Below are 20,160 nucleotides of genomic sequence, written 5' to 3'. Positions count from 1 at the left end.
ATCTGAAAGTGGACCAAATTACCTAAGAAATGGTCTGTTTTGTTGAAAATCAATTAACTTTGTAGTGCTATATCTTCTGAAGCAAAAATCCGACTGTTATAATGGTAGCATATTTGAAATCATTGGACAATTTCGCAAGGCCGCGACTGTTCATCGGTATCATTATCGAACAATTCGATATCAATTTGATTCTTTTTAAAATTTTCAATGACATCAATGCTTATATCAAAATTTTCAACCACCTTCGACACTGAAAAGTTAATTTTTTAGAGCGACACGTGGACGCTGTAATTCGGTTAACATAGCCGAGCCATTAACTTTTATGCGAGTTAACTTTTTCGAAATTCTAAGTGCATGTACGGTACTTTTTGGAAATACTAAAAATTAAATGGTAAGAATTTTATTTATTTTTGGTACTTTTTGCATTAACCCTTTGATGCCTAAATTATTTTTAGCCGTTGTAAAAATTTTAAATTATTTGTTTCTTTGATGCTAGGCTTTAATTTGTTACATATACTAAAATTTAGGTGATAGAAATTATATAGACCGATTTTTTTTAAGGTTGCATGTATGAAACATTGGGTACCAACCGTAATAAAAATTAAGTATTTGTTTTAATTTTGTTTCAAATTATTTTGGTAAGTTCTTATACATAAGCTAAAAAATAAATAGAAAATTATGTGTGAAGCTAAAAAACAGTTTCGGGTTGCATTACAATATAAATCAAGTTTACATTTAAGACACTGCGAGCATAGAAAATGACTTTTACTTTTTCGGCAACGTCCTCGTCCTTCCAAAGTGACCCAATGTCCGGCGTTGTGTAGTCTGATATTATTATCCGGTTCTGGTGTTACTATATACCGAGATGTTGGTACTGGCAAGCCTTCAGGTGTACTATCTTGGGGGTTTATTGGTCTACCTCTTTTTCTTATACCATGCTTTGATTTTTTGCAGTGAATAAGGCCTTTGCAAAGTTAACAAGTGACATTAGCTTAATTTCTGGAGTTACCTCTTTAATATTGCGCCTATAGAGGAGCCAGTAGTTTCCAACGGTAGTTCCAATTGTCCAATACAAAATTCGAGTGTAATATTTCGTAGACTTGTGGTTTATACGATATAATTCTAGCAATATATCTGCCAAATCAACTCCTCCCATTTATTTATTGTATTCAGTGACGATAGCAAATCAAGGAATTTATTCAAATTGTTAACTTTAAACATATGACCTGGCTGAATAGAAGAACATCTTCAACAAGTTCAATTATTTCGTTTGAAATTCCATTCTTCACCAAATTTTTCGCTATATCCTCATCATATTCCAAATCTTCATCTCGATCCGAATCATACCGATCATAATTTAAAACCTACGCAATTTCTTCTTCAGCAAGTCCATTACTGCTCATTGTTATCTTCGAAGTTCAAACTTTTAAAATAAAAAAACATAAATCATAATCACTTCCTTATGTATCTGAATGTAACAAAAAATATACCCACTCGAGCCCATTGTTGCGTGTATGCATCTTAAGGAATGAAAAAAATATGCACGAAAATTTACACTATATTTTATCAGTTTTAAATCACATATATGTTATTTCATATATATTTTATAATTTAGGGACACAATTTTGAAATAAATCTTTTTGAAAACTCTTAAAATTTTTTTTTTTATAACTTAATTTTTCTAAAAAAACTCCATCAATTACATGCAATTTTTACATCAACTTAAAAAATATTATAGCGGTAAAAAACTTTCTAATTTAATATACGAATTGAAAGAAAATATGACAAAGAACGAAATTTTGCAAAAATGTAAAAATTTTAGTTTTAATAACAATAAATATGGGCGTTCAAAATTAGAAAACATATATGCAACAATGGGCATGAAAGGGTTAAATAATGTAGTTCTGTACATTGACCTATAATTTTTTACGATCTTCTACCACGATAATTAAATTTATTTAATCAAAATTTTTATGATATCAATGGGAACAAAAAATTACCAAAATGGTGTAATTTTAGTAAATTTTAAACATTGGTTAATTCAGTCATACAACTGAACTATTAAAACTCTAGTGTGAAGGTGCAGATAAATCCAACCTAAATAAACATGTAATTACTCATATTTTATACCAAAATTAAATTTTTAGTACAAAAAAAATCAAATGTCTTAAATCGCTTTAGGAAAAATAAATTCCAAATGTCGATCACATATATTTTATATCAAAAATCAATTTTTAATATAAAAAACTCATGTATTTTAAATCGTTATAGATACACGCAGAGAAAAAATATAATTGGGCATGGTTACTGTAATCATTTATATAGTGTTACAAGTTTTTTAACTATATTATAGTCACAGTAACCATTTACATGATTGTGGTAACCATAATATGGTTAACTTACGATTCACATGATTGTCTCAACCATATATATGGTTACAGTAAACATATATATGTTTGTGGCAACCATATTTATGATGAATAATTTTATCATAATATGTTGTTCTCAGATTATGATAAGCCTTAAGCCGAGAGCACCATAATATGATAAGTCCTTCATCATATAAATGGTTGTCACAAACATATATATGTTTACTGTAACCATATATATGGTTGAGACAATCATGTGAATCGTAAATTAACCATATTATGTTTATAGATTTTTGGTAATTATTCGAACTTTTTTTTATATATAATTTTTTTTTTCGAAAGATTGCATAAATAGCTATCTAAACTATTTGGGACACATTTTGCTAAGAACAAAAATAGGTCAAATTTTGACCTATTGACCTATAGTTATTTCCTATAACTCAGAGAGTTCTTGACCGATCTTGTTGAAAAATGGTGTCCGAATTACTATCCAATAGAACTAACATTGGTGCAAATTTCATCGCGATCGGAAGACATCGATTTCAAAAGTTGGTTCACTTGACGTGAAATGCCCCATATATATAATTTGACAGTAATTTTTTTAATTAGGCTTCCCATATTCTAATTCCTAATAATAGTAAGTTAAATAGATGATATTTACAAATAGACCTTGACAATGAAGATTGTTGATGACGCCCTTGGCAGGGTAGAAAATGCATTCCAATTTGCCAATTGTCTAAAATTTAAGTATTCAGTGATATTCTTTGAATTATTACAAATAAATTATAATATAAATGAACTTAAGCCTAATTAAAAAAAATTTACTGTCAAATTAACCATATTATGGTTACCACAATCATGTAAATGGTTACTGTGACTATAATATAGTTAAAAAACTTGTAACAATATTGAAATGGTTACAGTAACCATGCCCAACTATATTTTTTCTCTGCGTGTAGCGAAGTCGATATATAAATAAATTTTTTTTCACTAAAAAATATCAAAAAAAAGTCTACGATTTTCATTAATAGAAACAAATTTTCTTCGGAACTATATTAAATTTGTATATGATCTGGAAAGAGAACTTAATGCAAAAACGTCTGACTTAAAATTTGGCTCACTTTCGAACTATTTTGAAGTTGTATTTTGTATGGTTACCAGTATAATAATCAGATAGGGCATTTGTATGGGAGCTAGGTGATATAATGTAATTGGACGATTATAAAAGCTTATGCCAAATTTCGTGGAATATCATTAAAATAGCTACCTGTAGTTTGATTAGAAGGTTTACATGGACAGACATCACTTAATCAACTCAAAAAGTGATCCTGAGCATATTACATTATTAAACCTTTTGCTTGAAAATAAAATGCATTTAAATAATGTATGTATGAAAACTAGAAAAGAAATAGCAACAATTCAAAATATTGAAAAACGATAATAAATTTATTTTTAAAATGCCTTAATAAGACCATTGTTTATAAATTGCAATAACAATCATTCCCTTAAGATGTTTTCTGTACAAAATACAAAGAGATTTTGTATTTATGTAAATATTACTTTACGTGTAACACAAACACAGTGTGTAAAGTATTAATGCCTTGTATTTAATTTCTCATGTTCGATTTTCTTCCTTTTGTAGTCATGTTAAAACATGATGTAATTTAGGCCATTAATTAATAAATAATATGATGGGTCCCTTTAGGTCATAATAATTTTATAATGTAATCTAATGTTTTGATTGTTATATTATAACAAATACAGAGAAACACATAGGTACATAAGTAGGCATACATGTACAGGAATATTTACTTGTTCATATGAAAACATGTAAAGAGACAATAGAAATATGATTGTGAATGTTAGGATGGTGTAAAAAGAATTGTCGGAAAGCACATTATTGTGTAAAAAACATAATGTTCAATAATTGACCCAGGTCAGCCTAGAAAGTTTGAAGACCAAGAAATGGAGGCATTACTCCATGTAGATTGTTGTCAAACTCAACGAGAGCTTGCAAAATCATTTAAAGCTACTCAATCAGCAATTTCAAGACATTTACATGCAGCAGGATCCATCAACTAGCAGAGAAATTGGGACCTTGAAAGACGATTTTGCATGTTCAAAATTATGTTTGAACGCTATAAACGAAAATCGTTTTTGCAACGAAACATGGCTTGAAATGAAAAATGGATCAACTACGATAATCCGAAGCCAACCAGCCGAATCGACAACAAAGCCAAATATCCATGGCGCTAAGGTAATATTTTCTATTTGGTGTCCTATCTATTATGAGCTGCCGAAATCTGCTCAGGCTATCACAAGGAACCTGAACCGAACACAACTGATTCTTTTGAAGCGAGCATTGGCCGAAAAACGCCCAGAATATGGGGCCAGATATGAAACCGTAATATTGCGTCATAACATCGTTCTACCACATATGGCAATACCTGTTAAAAAGTGTTTAGAATGAAGTGGTTGGGATGTCTTGCTTCACCCGATTTATAGCCCAGAACTTGCTCCTTCCGATTAATATTTGTTTCGAGCGAAGCAGAACGCTCTCTCTTTTATACGCTTCACTTCGGATCATAGTATCCGAAGCTGGCTTAATTCATTCTTGTCCTCAAAAGATTAGCATTCTTTTGGCATGGAATCCATATATTATCCTTTTTGCCAGCCTCGTACCAAATGTGGTATGAGGAAAATACTTTTTCTCATCTCCTTTAAAGTAACGCAAACCTCTGCTAAGCTTTAAAAATATTTACGTATGTACAAATATTAATCAACTGGGATTATAAACAATTGTTTCTTACATAAATATGAGTAAAATTTCATAAACATTTGCATTCAATGTGTAAAGGTTGCACACAAATGTGTGTATATATCTATCCATATGTATTCCTGTACAAATGTACATATAAATATTCACAATTAACATTTTGAATTATGACACCAGCATCCAAACATACAGATTCGAACTCTTACAACAATAGAATTAATAACGAAAACATGAATTAACATAATTAGAAACAAACAGAGGCATACTAACTCTCTAAAAGCCTTAAGGCCAACAAACGCAAGGAGTGTTAAGTAAATAATTGCTAGAGTTACTTACTCCGTATGTTAATAAAATACAGAACGACAAATTATTTTCCAATTTTGCAATTATTATTAATGAGGAAACATAATGGATTTGCTCATGCATTGCATGTTGAGATTTGTGTGAGTCAAACACTTGGGATCATTGCAGGTGGGCCAAATTATGAATCCTTATGTATGAGATTATTTTAGGGATATGCCGAGACAGTTTTCCAATACGGAATTTGAATGATGCTATATTTGGCTGTGCTGAATCTTATATACCCAACACCAATATAATTCGGGCACCCATAGTTGTGCATTGTGTATAAAACATTTATCTCCTAAGTCCGCCCCTCTAGGCCCTATCGTGACTTTATCCGAGCTACCTCATACAATATGATATGCATTGGCATCAGCTCCAATAATAACCGGCAGATTCTCAGCTCTTGCCCTTTCAATTATGTCGCGAACCTTGCTGTTTGGTGGTGGTTCGCTGTGGTCATGTGCCATGTAGCTTGAGATAACTAGTATAGTTCCTACACCAGAGGCGCCAAGGACTCCTGGTTCATAATGACCGTGATTCTCCTGTATCCCCCTTCGGATTCGGAGACCCTGGCAACCATCCAATCATGTGTCAGGATTTCGGATCCGAAGAAGTTCCAGGATTTCCTCCGGTTTCGTCGGGAACACGGGCAGTGGACCTAGGCCGGCGTGGTTTCTCGTCAACAGAGACCACGTCCAGTCTAGCTCCTTCCCAAAGGCCGTCCAACAGAGCGACAGCCTGCTTAAAAATCATGGCATATCGCTCGTTTGAACATGCCATCAGTTTAACCCTTGTTCGCAGTACCCTTGCTCATAATCGGCACTGGGTCAGCTGCAGCCTGAGTTTTCAAGATGACAGCTCCCAAAATAGGGGTTTTTACCGATCCTCTGTCGGTACGGGCCAGGGCAGCTTTCGAGGTGCTTGGGTTGAAGTTCAGAGGCACCTCGCTGCTTTTAGTCTTGCATCCTTTTTTCGAGGATGCAATTGTCGCGCATTCAGATGCTTTAGGTTTCCCTAAAACTCCTCCTACTTGTTGTTGAGCGCCAGTAGCTAGCAGATTAGCTCGGCCCGGTGTCGCCACCGAACTAACCTGGATCTTAGTAGCTCTCGATTCACCGCGACCTGAAATCGCCGCCGCGGGAATAGGGTCTCCGGAGATTATGAGGCCCCCGACCGGATACATAGGGCACTGTTTGTCGTCATTCATTATCGGACGGACCGACATAAAAGTTGCATTTTATACCTAGCTGCCAGGTGAAAGAACTGCCGCCCCACTGGGGTCAAACAGACCACCAAGCCGCCCAATATGGGAACAGACGCTGGTGGATTTCGGACTCTGTAGGGGAAAGGGACAGAGGACCCAAGGGATCCAGAAAAACGAACATGTACTGTCAAGAAGGCCCAATCTCATTGAAAGGGAAAACCTTCAGACAGTAACGTCAAGTAGCCGCCGCATAGGGGATATACAGACGCTACTTGACAAGTATGTGCTCACCATGAGCCCCTCTGGTATGGTTGTACCTGCCAGCACGGCCTCAATGGCTCCTTGTACTTAAGCCTCTGCATCGCGTCAAGATGACTACCCATCGCAGAGGTTAAAAAATACTAAATTACTAGACAGTCGTGTATAACATCGTACGACACTCAATATTAGACACGAACCGGATGATATACGTCTGAAACAATAAATTAAATGGAGAAAAACTGCGTTTCCAGTTTCTCATTTCGTGATCCTGTTTCCTTTTAAAAGGACTTCAAATTTTCAAATTCCCACTATGTCAAATTTGGTGTCAAATGAACAAGAAGAGCTGTAAAATATTTCGTATTATTTATATTTTATCCTGTAAAGATCAAAAGATTTCAAAAATGTCCTTTGAAATTTTTAACCTTTTAGATTTCCAATAATTTTTTTTAAAAAAAATTGTGAGTTAAAGATCCAAATATTCATACCACATGCCAAAATTTCATCTTTCTATCTTAAGTGTTAAAAAATATTTTAAATTTGAATTATTTTATTTTTTATATTTTATTTTAATATTTCATTCGAAAAATATATAACAAAATCCGTTGTGAAAAGCAACGAAGAAGAAAAATGGTATAGTCGGGCAAGCCTGACCTTATGATTTCATCTTTTGATATGAAACTTATTTGTGTTGAATCTTATTTGAATACACACATTTTCGGTAGTGGGCCTTATATGGGAGCTATGACTGGTGGGATGAATTGCGAATATATGAAACATATTTGTGTTGAATTTTGTTTGGATACTGACATATTTCAGAGATTTATGTATATTAATGACATTTTCGAGAATGTTGCTTATATGGGAGCTATGGAATATTGTTGACCGATCTTCACGAAATTTGGTAGTGAGAGTTCGGCTTACATAAAACTTAATTGCGCTGAATTTGGTTTGAATATGTTTATAATTAAGATATTTTCAAATAGGCCAGTTGTATGGAGGCTAGGATAAATAATGGGATGATTCTAACCAAATTCAACAGCCTTTGTCCTTGGGGCAATATAAAGGTTTGTGCCAAATTTTGTGGATTGACGGACAGACGGACGGACATCGCTTAGTCGACTCAGAAAGTGATCCTGAGTAGATTGGTATACTTCAAGGTGGGTTTTGGGACAATACTTTTGTATGTCGCAAATAACAGCCGTAACCAATTATACCTCCCCCAATATGGTGGTGAAGTTTATAAACATGCTCTTTTCTTAATAAAAGTTTTTTGTATACTAATAAATTTTTTTATATTTTAATTTGACCTTTATATATATATATCCCACTCGCATCCCACTAAGGGACTAAAAATATCTTAAAGGAATGGACCTAGGCTTTCTTTTGAGCAAAAAAAAAAATTAAAAAAGGGCCCATATTGGAAAGAAATTTTGATTTTGCAAAAAAAAAGTCAAAAATTGTAAGTCTTGAGTTAAAAAATATTTATTTTGATAGATATCCCACTCGCATCCCACTAAGGGACTAAAAATATCTTAAAGGAATGGACCTAAGGTTTCTTTTGACTACAAAAAAAATTTTAAAAAAAGGGCCCATTTGGAAAAAAAATCGTATTTGCAAAAAAAAAAAGTCAAAAATTGTAAGTCTTGAGTTAAAAAATATTTATTTTGATAGATATCCCACTCGCATCCCACTAAGCGACCAAAAGGGTCTTCAAGGATAATATCTAAGCTTTTGTTTGACCTAAAAAAAAAGATTAAAAAAGGGTCCATTTTGAAAAAAAAAGTCAACAAAGTTTTTGATTTTGCAAAAAAAGTCAAAAATTTTATGTTTTGAGTTACAAAATATTTATTTTGATAGATATCCCACTCACATCCCACTAAGCGACCAAGTAGGTGTTCAAGGAAAATATCTAAACTTTATTTTAAGAAAAAAAAAAAAAAAAAAAAAAAAAAATGACGCATTTTAAAAAAAAGTCAAAAAAGTTTTTGATTTCGGAAAAAAAATATTAAAAATTTTTTATTTTTTTTTTTAAATATTTTTTTTCGAAAGATCGAAGAAATAGCTATCTATACTATTTGGGACACATTTTGCTAAGAACAATAGGTAATAAGTTACATGGATAAGAAAAAACCCCTGTTTGACCAAATTGTCAAAATTTTACCCCCTATAACTCAGACAGTTCTCGACCGATGTTGTTGAAAAATTGTGTCTGAGTTACTATCCAATAGAGCTAACCTTGGTGCAAATTTCATCCCGATCGGAAGACATCGATTTCAAAAGTTGGTTCACTTGACATGAAATGCCCCATATATAAAAGTTGAAATTTTGACATTTAGTATAGAATATTTGGGTCTTTAACGCACTATTTTTTTAAAAGGAATTTATTGGCAATCTTAAAGAATATTAAAGGATAAACATTTTAAAGGACATTTTTGACATCTTCTGATCCTTACAGGATAAAATAAAGATAATACAAAATATTTTACAACTCCTTTTGTTCTTTTGACATAGAATATGTCATTGTTGGAATAGTAGGAGCATTTTTAAATATTTTTTGAAAAATTTACTTCTTTGAAACTTTGAAGTCCTTCAAAAAGGACACAGGATCACGAAATAAAAACTGAAAACACAGTTTTTCTCCATTAAATTTATAGTTTCAGACGTATATCATCCGGTTTGTGTCTAACGAATTTATTCTCTATTTGTCGGACGGTATCCGAGGAAATGAAAAAATGTTTTAGAATTTGACTAAAAATATTTTCAAACAAGTAAGAAAGTATGGTCGGTCAAACCCGATCATATAATACCCTACTCTAAGTAAAATAGAAAAAATTTTTTCTTTAAAATTTCAATAATTTATATTTTTTAGTGATTTTTGGAAGTGGGCCTTATATGGGGGCTAGAACCAATTATGGACCGATCACCATGAAATTAGGTCGTGTGATTAATGTTTTTATGAAAATTATTTATGTGTATACCAACATTTTTAAGAGATTTATGCAGGTTAAAGTGATTTTCGGAAGCGGGTCTTATATTGGAGCTATGACTAATTATGGACCGATCACAATACAATTTGGTGACATGAATTCCGTGTATAAAACTAATTAGGAGCAAAATTTATGGAGATACCTGTATAAATTAAACATTTATGACCGATAAAGTCCAATTTCCGGAGGACGTTTGTATGGGTGCTAGGCGAAAATCTTGGGCCGAAAATCTTCGGTACCAACATCTTTGAGAGATTAATACTCGTTAAAATCGGAAATGGACATTATATGGGAGCTACATTCAATTATAGATCGATCTACATAAATTGTTTAAATGTTTTCTTTTTTGATCGAACTTGGATACCTAGATAAATTATACATTTATTATAAACAAGTCATCACCTAGCCCTCATTCTTGAAAAGTTTATGGCAATTCTTTGAAGGTTTGTGGTATTTGTAATCCGTTTCTTGATGACATGGCTGATTCAACAGGATATACCTGATATTTTTAATTTTTCCAACTTTTATATATGTACTATTATTTTTTATTCGATGCACAAAAGTAATAGAAACCCTCTGAATTCAGTTTCAAAGATTCAGAAAAAATTTCAAAATTTTGTAATTTCGGAAATTCAATTTTCTCATATGTTTTACATACACATCTTCTTGACCATGTAACGTATACGTGTTGAAAATATTACCCATACGCTATCCTCAACCTTAAAACCAATATTTGTCTCAGGTGTATTTACTTTACTTTTGTACTCTGCTTAAGTTGCAATTAAAATATTTCATAGAAAACAACAAGAAAAAAAATAATTGTTGGGGCTCAGACAATAAAATCCACAAACTAGAGTTAATCTTATTAGGTTTTGCCGCAATGCTAAACTTCTACTTTTATACTGAGTCTGAAAGTGTATTTATTTATTTATTTGTTTGCTTAGTTTTTAACCAAATGTTTCTAAAGTTGTGTATTCAAATTACTGCTCATTGTTGCAATTACAATTCTTGCTTCATTTATACATACTTACATCTGTGTAGTTGTTTCCGTTTTAACACCATTGCTGTTGCTTTTTTTAATTTTAATTTTAAGCCTGTGGTTTTAAAACATACTAAATTCAAAAATATGTATAGAAAAAATTAAAATTACAACAAGTACATATACATATATTTATTTATTATAAAAAATACGAAAATCTTACTGCACACAATTAATTTTCCAACTCAGTGATTTAGTTTCTGTCATTATTGTTGTTGGTATTTGTTACTTGGTGCTGCAGTAAAAAATAAAACTATTTTACTTGAATTTATTTTTTAAGCTGATTTTACATAATTTTTTTTTAAATATTTTCTGCTACACAGATATCTATATATATAAACTAATATATTTGGGGCCTTTAAGGAGGCCTTGTTCAACTATCTAAATATTCTGAATTCATTTTGCCTTCATCCAGGAAAATATGTTAACTAACATAATTACTTGCGTATTAATTTTAATCAATATGTCAGTTTTTAGATATTTGAATCGGCATAAAATTCATCTCAAATACTTTTCATATCAATATCAAGAAAAGCAATTAATCGATATATCCATCTTTCGGACTATCCTCAAAAATAAATTTCAAACTGATACAAATCGTATAAACATTATTATTGAGATTATTTTCAATAAAAATAGATCAGGATCACAAAGCAGGCAAATTGGGTACTATACGAATTAAAGCCTAGAGACATTGAAATACGATTTTACATGTCCGAAATGAAGTTTTAACTATCCGAAAAACAAGTAAGAAAGTATGGTCGGTGAAGCTTGAACATATAATACCCTACACTAAGTAAAAGAGCAAAACAAATTTTTCTTTTAAAATTTCATTAATTTATATTTTTGAGTGATTTTCGGAAGTGGGCCTTATATGGGGGCTATGACCAATTATAGACCGATCACTTGAAATTAGGTCGTGTGTAAAGTTAACTATGTTGAATTTTGTGTGTTTACCAACATTTTTAAGCGATTTATGCACGTTAAAGTTATTTTCGGAAGCGGGTCTATATGGGAGCTATGACTAATTATGGACCGATCGTAACAAAATTTGGTGACATGAATTTTGTGTATATAAAACTTATTTGGAGCGGAATTTGTGGAGATACATATATAAATTAAACATTTATGACCGATAAAGTCCAATTTCGGGAGGACATTTGTATGCGGGCTAGGTGAAATAATAGACCGATTTCAGCCAGTTTCAACAGGCTTGGTCCTTGGGCCGAAAAAGTAATATGTACTAAATTTGATCGAAATATCTTCAAAATTGCGACCTGTACTCTGCGCACAAGGTTTACATGGACATCCAGCCAGCCAACCAGACGGATGGACGGACGGACATCGTTTAATCGACTCAGAAAGTGATTCTAAGTCGATCGGTATACTTTAAGGTGGGTGTTAGACTAATATTTTTGGGCGTTACAAACATCTGCACAAACGCATAATACCCTCCCCACTATGGTGGTGTAGGGTATAAAAAGAACTTCAAAAGAGAAATTATTCTTCGCTTACCAAACATTCTCTGGGATGTGTCAATAACTGAAAATTTGTTTTGCATTGCCGAACTGCACAAACGCATAATACCCTCCCCACTATGGTGGTGTAGGGTATAAAAAGAACTTCAAAAGAGAAATTATTCTTCGCTTACCAAACATTCTCTGGGATGTGTCAATAACTGAAAATTTGTTTTGCATTGCCGAACTTCGGGCGTGCGCTAAGGTTTTCTCCTCTAGGGTGTATCAAAAACTGGCTTCGCTCAGAAAAGGGTTTTGCATAGCTTTTGCAAAGTAGAACCCAACCAAAATGAAATAACTCCCAATACAGTGAAATAACTCCTAATTCCCAAAATAAAATGAAATAAAACCCAACAAAAATTTCATTGGTAGTTGTTTCATTGGCAGTCATTGCATTATGAAATAACTCCCAACAAAAAATTATGAAATAACTTCATATGCGTTAGGAGTTCTTTCATAATGAAATAAGTCCTAAGTTGTATGAAAAATTTGTTGGGTGTTTTTTCATCTTTTCGTGGGGAGTTATTTCATTTGGGAGTTATTTCACGGTACCAAATGAATCAATTACTATAACCCGAAGCGTAAGAGATAATATGTGAAGTCCGGCCAAGCAGCCAAATCGACACCAAAATATCCAAGGCGCTGAAGTAATTCTCTGTATTTGGTGGCACCATGAGCTGCTGAAATCTGATGAGACCATTTCAGGGTAGCTGTACCGAACACAACTGATTCGTTTGAAGCGAGCATTGGCCATTAATCCGGTATATTCAAATATAGGTTGATATTTTTGTTCACCATTAATTACACTGTCCAACAAATTGAGACTTTTTGATTGGAACAGAACAGCGGGACTTCTTTTGGGAATAAACGTAAAAAATATGGCTATTTTTTCATGTTCCAACTTTGGATGCGTGTAAGTTTTTATAGGGATGAGATAACTGTTAGCATGTTATTTTTATTGTTTTCGAAATTTTATAGCAAATATAGATAATATTTAATAAAAAAATTTCGAATCTTCGTAGGCCCGCCATATCTTAAAAAACCAAAAAAGATCGAGCTGAATCAAAAAAAATAAATAAATAAACCTAAATATCTCTTGAACTAAAAGAGATAACTTACATATATTTACATATATTTACATTTTAAATTTCAGCTCATTCGGATCATACTTGGATTTTTGGAGATATTTTTAAAAAATGTGGGACCCGATATGTCGTGTAATTTTACTAATTAAGCGTAAAGGGCTCTATTTACAACTTTTGTGTCTTTGGTGATCACCAATGAAATTTTACCGCAAAAAATTTCGTAGAATATTTTAATCCCTAAATGTCCTTTTTGAAAGGACTTTTTTCGATTTTTTTCAAAAAAGGGGTCAAATTGACCCCTAAAAAGAGGAGATAGGGGGTTAAGATCTTCCACAAAAATGATCCCCATAAAATTCCACAATATAACTCTGATAATTAGAATTCTCTACTTCTCTACCTTCGATCAAAAAATTAAAACTTTGACCCACTGTAAAAAAAATTCAGACCAGCTGGAATATAAGTTTATTCTACAAAAATGGTCTACTCAACATGCCCTTTCAGAATTATAGGGTCGCTATTCTGTTCCAAAAATGCTGTTGGACAGTGTTATTTCTCTAAATTTGTTTTCAAATTCTTGCAAATTCTAATTTCCGCTATTTATAGGCTATACAAATGTCCAAAGGCTATCGGATCTTATTTATGCTGTATAGAATCTGTAAGTTTTAAACTGTGAGTACAAATATCAAGTGAATTAAAGATTTTTTTTTAATTTTTAAACCTTTAAATGATCCTTCCTTTAATATATGGGAGATTTCATGTCAAGTGAACCAACTTTTGATATCGATGTCTTCCAAGGTTAGTTCTATACTTGATAGTTTTGCAAAAAAATAGTATGTGTTGAGTTACAAAATATTTATTTTGATAGACATCCCCCCACTCGCATTCCACTAAGCGACCAACCTCTTAAAGAATGGTGCCAAGCATTCTTTTGAAAAAAAAAAATTAAATTTTTGCAAAAAAATATCAAAAATTTCATGTTTTGAGTTACAAAATATTTATTTCGATAGATATACCACTCGCATTCCACTAAGCGACCAAATAGGTTTCCAAGGAAAATATAAAAGCTTTCTTTTGAGAATAAAAAAAGGCCTGTTTTGCAAAAAAACTCAAAAAAGTTTTTAATTTCGGCAAAAAAATTTCAATGGTTGAGAAAAAACACCTGTTTGGCCAAAATGTAAAATTTTGCCTCCTCTTATTCAGAGATTTCTTGACCGATATTGTTGAAAAATTGAGTTTGAGTTACTATCTAATGGAACTGACCTTGGTGGAAATTTCATTCCGACATCGATTTGAAAAGTTGTTTCACTTGACATGAAATCCGCCATGTACAAATACAGTAACATAAAATTAATTTTTTTCGATGACTTAGCAATATGTGTCAATGATTTTGATCATTTAGAAACACAAAAGATTTACAAATAAAAAACTGTTTTAGGATGGGTCGTAGTACTTTAGTACCTTTAATTCACACATTTTTAGACCATTTTCAAAATTGTTAACAATGATGGAAAAGCAAAGACTTGAGATTTCATAAACCGTATGCATTAAATGTATATTGCAAGAAATTAGGTAAAATTTTATAAAAAGTTTTCAATTTTTTTTTGAAATTTTTCAAATTCGACAATAGTATTTTAATATATGTTAAAAGCGGTTTATATTTGCAAAAGTTATTAAACTTTTTTGAAAATTGTTTTTTTTCATATGCGCTGGGGGAGAATATACAAAATAAGGTGAATGAAAAGTTAAATAACTTTTACAATTTTCATTCGATTTAAATAATTAAAACCATGTTTTGTTGAGATTTTGTATACGGTGGGTATACAGTTTTACAGCTTTCATATCAAAATTAGCAAAGAAAATCTACTGAACGGTATATTCGGCTTTGTCAAATCTTAAATACCCTCCACCTGCATACATATTTTTTAGGTTGATATATATGGGAGCTATAACCAAATATAGGCCGATCATCATAGAATTAGGTATAGCGATTTTGGTATATATGGGGATTATTTATGACGAATTTCAACTTAATAGCGGTATTTATAAGATATTTATGCTAATTTAAGTGATTTTCGGAAGTGAACTTTATATGTGGGCTATGGTCAAGTATGGGCCGATCCACAAAAAATTTAGTATTGTGATCTCTTTTACCCCGAAACTTATTTTTGCTGAATTTTGTATAGATACTGCAATTCTGAAGGCATTTATAGACCATAGAACCATATTTCGGGAAGAAATTTGTATGGGGGCTAGGAGAAATCATGAACCGATTCTTACAATTTTCACCAAAGTTAGTCCTTTTATTACAAAAATAACGTGTGTAAAGTTTTATGGTATTATCTGCAATATATTTACACAAATAACCAAAAATATATGAAAATTGTAATTTTTTTTTAGGTTGTCTCACATTTTGGTTCATAGATCTGGTTCTACTGAACCGATTTTGCTGATTTTCAATACCAAACTGCTTAGGACAGTAATAAACATAGTTTTTGCAAGTGTACCAATTTTGATTACTTATTTTGGACGCGAGGGTGTTTTAAGCAGACACACAGACGGACAGACAGACGGACATGGCTCAATCGACTTAGAATTTCATAAGAATCAAGAAAATGTATACTTTGTTGGGCCTCAGATGAATATTTCTCAATGCTACACACGGTATGACAAACTTATATATACCCTCATTCACCACTTGTGGTGGTGGAGGGTATACAAATTTTTTTGATTTTTGATTTGCTTTTTTTACACAATTCGTATTGTACTCAGCAAGATTTATAACACACGCTAGGTCGTTTTTCTATTAATAACTTTCATGTTGTTTAATAGTTTAGAATCCAAAAAGCATTAATATGACATTAACCATATATGCTTAAACAATTAAGAGAGCTATATTCGGCTGTGCCGAATCTTATATACCCTTCACCAAATTATACTTTAAAATTAATTTTTTTAAATATCTTTAGGTAAACAAAATTTAATTTTTTTTTAATTGTTTTTTGAAATTTGTTTTCCAAATTTTTTTAAAAATTTTTTTTTAGAAAAAAAATGTATGACAAACAAGTTTTTGATGAAAAAAAAATTCGGGTTATAAAATATTTTTCCCGATTTTGACCCAATGTAGGTCCAACTTACTATAGCCTTATCTACATCGTTGCAATGGCTTAATCGACTCCGCTATCTATAAGGATCCAGAATATATATACTTTATAGGGTCGAAAATGAAAAATGTAGAAATTACAAACGGAATGACAAACTTATATATACCCTTCTCACGAAGGTGAAGGGTATAAAAATCAGTGAACTATATTATTTTAATAATCAAAAATTTAAATGCTAATTGATTATTAAATTTAACTAAATAGTTACACTGTACAAGTTAACAGCGATACGAAATGATGAGAAGTAACACCACTATGCAAATATTTTTCATACCCTTCACCATTATTATACCCTACACCACCATAATGGGGAGGGTATTATGCGTTTGTGCAGATGTTTGTAACGCCCAAAAATATTAGCCTAACACCCACCTTAAAGTATACCGATCGACTTAGAATCACTTTCTGAGTCGATTAAGCGATGTCCGTCCGTCCGTCCGTCTGGTCGGCTGGCTGGCTGTCCATGTAAACCTTGTGCGCAGAGTACAGGTCGCAATTTTGAAGATATTTCGATCAAATTTGGAACATATTATTTTTTCGGCTCAAGGACCAAGCCTATTGAAACTGGCTGAAATCGGTCCATTATTTCACCTAGCCCCCATACAAATGTCCCCTCGAAATTGGACTTTATCGGTCATAAATGTTTAATTTATCTATGTATCTACACAAATTTCGCTCCAAATAAGTTTTATATACACAAAATTCATGTCACCAAATTTTGTTACGATCGGTCCATAATTAGTCATAGCTCCCATATAGACCCGCTTCCGAAAATCACTTTAACGTGCATAAATCGCTTAAAAATGTTGGTATACACACAAAATTCAACATAGTTAACTTTAATATAGACATAAATCATACGACCTAATTTTATGGTGATCGGTCCATAATTGGTCATAGCTCCCATATAAGGCCCATTTCCGAAAATCACTCACGAATATAAATTATTGATATTTTAAAAGAAAAATATTTTTACTCATTTACTTGGTGTAGGGTATTATATGGTCGGGCTTGACCGACCATACTTTCTTACTTGTTTTTATTTATATCTAGATTAATAAGTCATAAATATGGATAATATGGATATATAATGATATATATTTCAAAGACCTTTCCAATAGTAATTCGTACCTAGAATGGGTCATAATCGGGAAAGATATGTATTTTGTAACACTAGATTTTTTCACCAAAATAATCATCAAATTGTGGTTTGGTAAATGTCTCGAAAACTTACAGTACGTAAATGCTTGCCATATTTGTGATTTGCGTACCGAAATCATTTAAATAATATGTTTTGCACTGGTTGTTGGTGTAGGGTTGAGTAGGTATTTAATGAAATTACTTTTGCTATTAATTATATATTAATTATTAATAATTATTTTAATTATTTTGGCAGGCCATGTGTATGAGAACCAATACAGACAGACAAAAAGCACATTTGAATGGCATTTAAATATTAAATTAAAACTAGAGTTAATATAGAACCAGCACCTCTTCTTACACAAAAAAATAGCTGGCAAAAACTCAGTGTTATCGGTAGTGAGAAAATATTTGTGACACAGGATTGATGCATTAAACACTTCAAATAATCATACTTAATTCGGTTACTGAACTCATTATAAGAATTGAAATGTATTTCCGAAAAATTTTACTAATCTGCCTCTTTGACTTCACAGTAAGATAACAATTTATTGTTATTGCATTATTTACTAGTGCAAGTAGTAAAATAATTTTCATTAATTCATCCAAACTAGTTTTTTACTAACGCAGCTGTGCATTGGAAGACCACAAATCTCGAATGCGCTCCTAGCCCTAAGTATTTCCACAATCACTCATGTCGCCTTAAGGCAATTAATCGCTACAAAACGATGGCATTTATGGAAACTTATGTTAAAAACTCATTAAGAAATATCTCTGTAAGTATTGCTTTTTTTATTTTTTAATAATTGTAATCTTAATTTTTTAACAATATTGCTTTTAAACTAATTATATGCTCTGTTGAGTTTGAATTGGAAATTAAATTTTATCCAAAACTCATGGAAATATTTTTATTTTAGGTAAATGTTGGAATGTATTATCGCAATGATGTCAATATTTATAAACCATATTTAGTTAATTTTACCTCAAATTTATGCCAATTTATGGATAGAAAAGTATCTGGTCTTTATATAAATGCTTTAATGCGAATTTTAAGAAAATATACTAACGTTAATCACGAATGTCCTTATGAGGTAAGTTATATTATTATGAGATACCAAACTACATAAAGTTATTTATTTTATTTTCCTATTAGGGTTATTTAATTGCCAAAAATATACATGCGGATATAGATCTTATACCTCTACCACCATTGCTGTCAAAAAATTCTTATAAATTTCTTCTAATTTTCTATGAGGGTTATCCCTACGACTACATGGGTAGAGTTACATTTTATATAGATATAATTAATACTAGAAATTAATCTTCATTTTCTCCATAAATTATATTTCATAGAAATTAAAAAAAAAAAATATTTCTATAAAATATAAACTTATATTGCACACTGGGGAATAATCTAAATACATATGTATTTGGAAATAAATCTGCCATTTATAACCAGCTGATCACGCAAGCTTGGCATAAGAGTATTCGAGTAATTTTTTTTAATATAAACGCCAAAGATCCTTTAGGAGCAGCACTACTGGGTCTCAAATTTCGTTACCTAAGACATTAAAAATATTTGTGGATTGTCCGTAATCAAAGGTTTCAAAATTTCACCCAAAATTTTTTTTTTATTTTAGTTAAACAACAGATTATTTTAAAATTTTTATCGAAATTGTGAATTTAGGTTAACCCATTAAAAACCAAGACCATTTAAAATGAAAAATTTTTAAATTCATTTATTTATTTAAACTAAAATACGGTCAAAGAACATAGAAGATTAAAATAAAATAAAAAAATTTTTAGGAAACGTGTCTTTGGGGCTGTACCTGAATGGGTAAAATGGCGTAAAGTGTATGCTATTTTTATAATGTGTGAACATTTTTAAAACATTACTTTTTCAACGCAACGCAATATCGCATTGTTCAGACAACCATCTTATTCTGTTATGACATTCACCCCATCGTAGGGGATTTTTTATCCTTTAAGGAAATTGGTTTCCAAGAGTAGTTGGACACCAGAAGCCAGTGTAATTTGTATATGGGTCTCACCTTGTCAGTAGCATCTAAATTAGTGTTATCAGCCAAATTAACAAAACGTTTTATTTCATTGAATCTGTTCCGTGATATAATTGCGGAAATTTTGGAGTGCGAGTATCCTCGCAGAGCATCCAATACATATCTTCTTTTGGCATAGAGCGAAATCCACTGTAAAGCAAAATACTCAAGAACATATTCAAATCTTCTGCGTTGAAGGACAAATTGTGCTTATTATCT

At 31.7% G+C, this 20,160-nt stretch overlaps 1 protein-coding gene across 1 annotated transcript; it reads left to right on the top strand.

Moving 5' to 3' along the window:
• The first annotated feature begins 6,986 nt into the window (after positions 1–6,986).
• LOC135961418 (uncharacterized) lies at positions 6,987–19,205 on the top strand. Its single transcript, XM_065512918.1, has 4 exons — positions 6,987–7,038; positions 18,515–18,660; positions 18,802–18,975; positions 19,038–19,205. The coding sequence occupies exons 1-4, from the start codon at positions 6,987–6,989 to the stop codon at positions 19,203–19,205; spliced, it is 540 nt and encodes a 179-aa protein (XP_065368990.1).
• The last annotated feature ends 955 nt before the right edge of the window (positions 19,206–20,160 follow it).

Source organism: Calliphora vicina, chromosome 5 (assembly GCF_958450345.1).
Source record: "Calliphora vicina chromosome 5, idCalVici1.1, whole genome shotgun sequence".
In the NCBI taxonomy this organism is placed as follows: domain Eukaryota; kingdom Metazoa; phylum Arthropoda; class Insecta; order Diptera; family Calliphoridae; genus Calliphora; species Calliphora vicina.
Note: the sequence above shows the minus strand (reverse complement) of the source record. Positions and strands in the feature narration are given on the sequence as shown.